The sequence below is a fragment of the Chelonia mydas genome, chromosome 3 (assembly GCF_015237465.2).
Source record: "Chelonia mydas isolate rCheMyd1 chromosome 3, rCheMyd1.pri.v2, whole genome shotgun sequence".
Lineage (NCBI taxonomy): Eukaryota > Metazoa > Chordata > Testudines > Cheloniidae > Chelonia > Chelonia mydas.
The window spans coordinates 126,316,660-126,323,728 of NC_057851.1; the positions used below are offsets into that span (position 1 = coordinate 126,316,660).

General features: G+C 48.0%; 1 protein-coding gene across 1 annotated transcript in view; it reads left to right on the forward strand.

Moving 5' to 3' along the window:
- PGBD5 (piggyBac transposable element derived 5) overlaps nt 1–7,069 on the forward strand; it is a 97,986-nt gene that overhangs the window by 78,940 nt on the left and 11,977 nt on the right. The window contains exon 6 of the mRNA XM_037895222.2: nt 5,512–5,617. Coding sequence (XP_037751150.2) covers nt 5,512–5,617 — 106 coding nt within the window. The remainder of the gene's footprint in view (nt 1–5,511; nt 5,618–7,069) is intronic.

Below are 7,069 nucleotides of genomic sequence, written 5' to 3' on the forward strand. Positions count from 1 at the left end.
TTCTAACAGCTTCTCCTGCTGGCGTGAGTCTTTGGCTGGCTCCCTCTTGCAGTGTCTTCCCTCCTTTCCCAAATGCCACACAAATGGGAGTGGGCAGAGGAGGAAAAAATCACTGCATGGGTACTAGTGCCCCCAAAGTAGGCTCTTTCCTGCTCAGTTCTGGGCCCAGAGGGTGCTGTGCAGAGGAGCAGCCCTCGCTGCTTACGTTGAATTAGTTCTCTGAAATGTTTAGCTCATAAAAGGTCCAGAACCTGAAAGTCTGGAGGGAAGCAGAATAATTTATTATAAAACAAACTGAATGACTTCAGCAATTTATACTAGTTGAGGATTTTGGCCCTAAACTTCCAAATGCCCTTTACGAGAATTCACTGATGGGTCTGATGGGGGAAGGCGTTGCAGTAGAATTATACTTCAGACCTTTTAAAACTATGGAAATTCAGGTCTACGCATTGCCTTACATCATGGGTCTTTGAGGATTTATTAGATGATATCCGTACAGAACTTCGAACCTGCAGTGCTCTGTTCACCCCTCTTGGTGCACACACCCCAACAGCAGCCCCTGCACACCACAGAAGATGAAAGCTGCTCCTAGTATTACCAACCCTACTGTTCAAAAAATCACGAGTCAGGGATTGGCTTAAAGTCATAATTTAAAAACAAAAAAACCCAACATTTTGGGTGGTTTTATTTGCCTTCTGGTAGCTGAAGCTTTAGCATGCGCTTGGGTCACATTTTCAAGCTTCTCTGTAACTGTGGCTCACTCCCCCACCTCCTTCCAATAAAAGCTGAGATTCTCACAATCACATGATGCCAGGAGCTGGAGCATTAAGGGAAAACCACCACACACACTATCATAAGATTTGCGATTTAAAAAAAAAAAAAAAATCACAAGAGTTAGCAGCACTGCCCACCTCTCTCCACAACCCAGGAAAGATCAAGCAGGGTTTGCAACACAGTACTTCCCTGGGAGCTCCACCAGGGGAAGGGCTACATAGGAGCCCTGTTAGCAAAGACATCTTATGGGGGTCTGCTGAATGAGCACATCATCATGTTTCCTGGCCATGCCACCTCCCAGCCAGGGCTATCTACTGGAGCATTGTTGACCAGAGGGATTCCCAAGGCAGTGCCAAAGTTTTGAGCAATTTGTGCCACCCCAGCCTCCTTCTGGGGAACTTTGCTAGGCCCCCTCCTACCAATGGCTTGAACCAAGCTTGTGAAGTGCTAGAACAGGGGTGGGCAAATTACAGCCTGTGGGCTGGATCCAGCCCCTCAGGACTTTGGATCCAGCCCGTGGGATTGTCCCCTGTGGTGCCGCAGGCCCCATGCCGCTCTCAGAAGCGGCTGGCACCGTGGCGCGGGGGGGGCAGAGGGCTGCGTGCTTTTTCCTTGCATCCAGGCACCGCCCCCCCCCCCGCAGCTCCCATTGGCCGGGAACAGGGAACCATGGCCAATAGGCACTTCGGGGGAGGTACCTGGCGGTGCAGCAAGGGCAGCGCACAGAGCCCTGTGCTCCCCGCACCCAGGGGCCACGCAGGGACGTGGTGCCAGCCGCTTCCCAGAGCAGCGCGGCATGGGGCCAGGGCAGGCTGCCACCCTGGAGCCACTTTAGGTAAGCGGTGCCGGGCCGGAGCCTGAATCCCTCCTGCACCCCTCCCCCCAACTCCCTGCCCTGAGCCCCCTGCCTGCACCGCTCCCCCCAACTCCCCGCCCTGAGCCCCCTGCTGCACCTCGCACCCCAACCCCCTTCCCTGAGCCCCCTCATACACCCCGCACCCCTCCTCTGCCCCAATCTCTTGCCCTGAGCCCATTCCTGTACACTGCACCCCTCCCACATCCCAACCTGCATACAGTTTCCCCACCCAGATGTGGCCCTCGGCCCAAAACGTTTGCCCAGCTTTGTGCTAGAAGATAAACCTATTCACACTCCAGAAATAGAAACACTTAAGCAGTCTATAATGGAAAATAAGATGGAGTACATGGTGCCCATGTAGCTGTAATCACACATTTTTAGTGAAAGTGAATGGTGGAAGGCGAATCAAAGGAAATTCTAAAATCCAAAAAAAGTTTCACCAAAAACACCTGCACTAAACAGATCTTATACTTTCCAGACCTACTAGGGGAAAGACAATCTTGTCTTCACACAGTCAGTCAGATCTTTAAGGACTATTCCATCAAAGAAAATTAAAACACCCTTACTGGGTATGTTGAGGGCAATAAGAAATATTGGTTTTGTCAGCTTTAAGGATTTTTTCCCCCCTTTGTCCCCATGTTATATTTACACTTATTATGCCTCATACTCTGCTCTAACAACATTTGGGACTCATTAAAATCTGTCACTCAAAGACTTCAAATAAATAGTCATATGGATCAGTCATAAATATGACACCTAGTATGTGCTGTGAGTCTTACATTCAGAACAGGGCCTGCCAAGTAGGGTGTCATAAGGGACTTGTCAAAGACAATGGAGGGAACTGGACTTCTAGCCAAAGGAATTTAATTCTCAAGCCTGTAATCAAAACATGAGTAACAATTTTGGTCTGGATGTCTTATGAAGTAATTTAATGGTTTAGAAGATTCAGGAAAGACCAGAGAGCCAGGAGGATTCTGGGATCTCATCCAAACTGAGACAGTGACTAAAAGTGGGACCAAGCACAAGGCACCTTAATCCTATGTGTCTCAGTAACCTCAGCCAAGCTGAGCTGCCTTCCAGGAGGAATTAGGATAGTGCCTAGGACACAGTGAAGAACAGGGTTCCATTGTGCTAGGCGCCGTACAGAGTGAGAGAGACAGTCCCTGCTTCGAAGAGTTTACAGTTTAAATACACCAGAAGGACAAAGCCTAAGGGAAAAGAATAGAAAACACCTGCAGAGAGAACAGAATGATGGTTTGCAAACAGCATGTTAGTGCCACAGTTTTCCCCCCAAGGAGCGATTCATAGATTCCAAGGCCAGAAGGGAGCATTGTGATCATCCAGTCTGACTTCGTGTATAGCACAGGCCAGAGAACTTCCCCACAATCATTCCTAGAGCAGAGCTTTTAGCAAAACATCCTATCTTGATTTAAAAGTGGGTCCTTGGGAGGGTTTTAGTTAGGAGGGGATACATTTAAACAGAAAGACAAAGACAGGGAGAAGGCAGGAAGAAGGGGAGCATGGAGGCAAGGTGGTGTGAGGGTGACATGACTGGGAGGGAGGGAGATGGAACAAACAGCCAGTCAACATAGGGGCTAGTCCGGCCAGAGTGAAAACTGAAAAAAGCTGCCTGATGACATTAGTCCCTGGGGCTATGTCTACGCAGCCCACAGCAGCGAGCCTCCCAGCCCAGAGTGACCGTGCTAGTGAAGCTCACGATAGCACTGTAGTAATAGCTGTGTAGATAGTGCTTGGAAGTTACGGCTCAGGCTTTGAAGTCCCACCTCCCAGGTGGGTACCCTAAGCAAAGGGCTACAGAGTCATTCCCTCACTCACACCCAGGCTCTCACTCTCTGGCCCCATGACTATTTAAGTATTTATCCAGAGTGGAACGATCATTGGGCCAGAGAGAACACAAGAGGGGGAATGGTTGTGTAGTCTAGTGGTTAAGGCATCCACCTGGGAGGCAGGAGACCCCAGGCCCCGTCCCCTCGCTCTAATCATTCTTTAGTCACAGTGAAACAGCCTTAACAGGTTGAGATTGGGGGAGCCCCATGTTCAAATAGGCCAGTAGTTAACAAATGCTCCTGAGAGGCAGGAAACCCCTGTTCAAATCCTCTCTCCTCCTCTGGCAGGGAGTGGGGAATTGAACCTGGGTTTTCCTCACATCTCTGCTCTAACCATTGGGCTAAAGATTATGGGGTAGGTGGTGGCATTACCACCACTGGGTGTTGTGTGTGGAGTGAGGCAGGCGCTTACCTCATGCTCACAAGAAATTAGTTAGGTGCCTAAGCTGCCTGACTTGAGGTGGCTGGTTACCGTTCATGGATCCCGAAGCAGAGCTAGGCAGCTCCTTGCAGTCCATATAGAGGCCCCTATCTCCAAGAGAGGGGCAGGGATTCGCACCCAGCCCTCATTGGTATTTCCCATTAGCTAACTTAGGCTGCACCCCACCTAGCATGCTGGCTTTTGTGGATCACATTCTTAGGTGCCTAGGCTCCCTGTGTAATGAATGGGGAGAGATAAGCGCCTATCTCAGCTTTATGGAGCATGGTGGTGTTCCTGTGATTTTTTTCTAGGTGCCATGATGCTGAGGATTGCAACACCCTAGTCCCTCTGTGGATCCCACCCTAAATGTATATGGAGAAAATACCAGACTCTGTGTCAGATTTCTGCTCCAAACAGGAAAATGACCTTTGAGGCCCCCAAACCTACTGCTGCCTGGCAAATTGTATTGCCCCTTTGCTGAGCAGCAACAGGTGTGTCAGTGTCCCTGTTTGAAGCAGAACTCAGTGATGTGGAGTCCAGTATTTTCTTAGTATGGTTTATTTACAAAATGAGCACAAGTCCCATTTCCTTGGGCACGGGGTGGTAATAGAGCACAGACAAGTGCCTCTGGCAGAAACTTCATACAAGACATCTGGAAATTAATTACAAATGCTTCTCTGACTCTTCACCCCATCACACCCGGCAGGCCTGGACTGGACTTCTAACCATGCTTCATGAACCTTTCCCTTCTCCAGACCACTGGTCTCATCAGTTTCCTTGCAGGAGTGAGAGAGATCTGGATACAAATGCAGTAGCAAAGACAGTGTGGAGGCAGTACAGCTGGGAAGAGGGGAAGTGTCTCACCCTAAGGATGAATCATGGTGAGCAGGTGGTGTCTGCAGCATATAACACCAGCCTAAGACAGTTTGCAGCTGTGTCTGGCACCAGCTGCTTGGCTTGCAGTGCTCCCTGTAGACCCCACTACCTTAAGACTTACAACTGCAACAGAGGTGATCATCACATCCCATGGTAACCATTGCTCTTCAGTACCTGCTAGTGTCACAGTCCATGAAGAAGGGCTAGACAAACAATACACACCAGAATCCAAACCCACAGCATTCTGTCCCAGTGAATTAAAGCTGAACTTTTGCAAGTTTGGATTTAGCATGTCAGCAAGATAATGGTGCATCAAGAAGCAATCACCACCACATGAAGTCTGACCAACAGGTGCCCCACCATGAAGGGCCCATAGTGGGAGCTCTGGAAAGAGTTCAAGTTTGTGTTTTGACCATTTTTTTTTTTTTAAACCAACCTCTCTTGCATCTTCCACACAGCTGCTTTGGCATGCACACTACTAGCAAGGTATATGATACAATCTTCCAGGTGCCAGTTGGACTGAGAAGAGGGATGGGAGAAGGAAAGCAAATTCAGGATCCACAAGGTTTATTTTTGGCATAGAAGTTCTAACGATTAATGGAGTCTTGCTCGTGCTGGCAGACTAAGTAGCTGATCTCAGATCCCCTTTTCAGACAGGGTATTATCGGGGGTGACACTGATGCTAACACAACAGTTAAGACTCAACGGCTGTGTTTTGTTTTTTGTAATTGATGCAGGAGTTATAATTAAGAGAAAAAGTGGCGAGATCCCATGCCCGTTGGCAGTAGAAGCTTTTGCTGCTCATCTTAGCTATATCTGCAAATATGACGACAAATACAGCAAGTAAGTGGGTGGGATGGTGTGTGGGTGAATCCCCTGTTACTGGAACATTTGAACCTTTCTTGGATTTTGAGGAGAGACTAGGAGCACGATCCTGCCCTCATTAAATTCAATGGCAAAACTCTCAGACTTCAGAACAAGTGGAAGCAGGCTCTGTTTCTTTGCATATGATTTTCCTAAGGGGAGCAAGCTGCACTGCTGACCATTATCTTGGGAATTTGTGTAGGAGTTAGATATGAACAACAGTACTGATTAAACTCAGAATATCCTTTCCTCCCCGCTTCACATCTTGCATAATTCAGCAAAGCTGGACCAGATCCAAAACAGCACTGCAATACTCCTGTCTGTCCATTCGTCAGGCAAAACACCAGGAGAATTGCATCCTTGGAGTATTTAAATGACATAGCTAGAGAGCCATTTGAGAGAGAAGAACCAAGGTGGTGGTGGATCCACATTAGGTTTAGGCTAAAGTTTGGGTTTAGGGCCAAACCAGCGCGTCTGGTGACCACTCAGTGCTCACGGGAGAGAGTTCTCCTGTTGGCATAATAAAACCACCTCCGCAAGCAGCAGAAGCTATGTTGGTGGGAGACACACTAGTGCTTAGGTCAGTGTAACTTGTGTTGCCCAGTGGGTGGAATATTCACACCCATGTGCGATATAAGTGGTAGTGTAGACATAGCCTAAGACTACCAGGTGTTTCTACTGCCTTCCAGTACCCTGTCAGTCACCAGCTTCACCATGCTATAATCCAGCTGCTCCCAGGCACCAGTTACAGTAGCTTTGATCCAGGTCATAACTACAAGAGCAAGAGAGATTCTGTTTCTTTGCTATAGCTGCCTTCTCTAGGTCTACCCTTAGTGAGCATCAGCTGCAGGACTCTCCATAATTAGCAGCCTCTGCACTTTCCCTGGAGCTGGGCAGGTCCTTTCACAGATTCTTAATTTCCTCCTTGCCTATCTGGGGTTGTTTTTGTATTCTTGATTTTTAAGGGATATTATTTGCCTAAAAGGCCATTAAAAAATCCTGTTCCTTACCTGTGCTACTAAGAGCACCTTAATCAGCTGTACACAAGCTTTCTTGCCATGGACAAGTAGCTGTCTTCCTGTGGGTTCGCAAAATTTTTTTTGCCCCGATAATCCTAATGGCAAGAGTACGTGAGTAGGTTTTGTGCCTCACCTGGCAAATTTACATGACCATTTTGCTAAGGCTGCATGACTACATGAGACTTCTTTAAAAATAAACTTTTCACGATGTAGGCGGTTTGGTTAGTGCTTTTTGCTCAGCTTGGATGATGACCCTAAATAGACATTTCCGTGTATTTCCTTTCTGGTCGTACACTGGATCACAGGTGTATTTTGGCAGATAGCATTCAGTGAAGCACAGTTATGGCAGCCATTTTATGAGCTATATTTTATTACATCTATACATGGGGTGGGATCCATGAAAGGCGTTAGG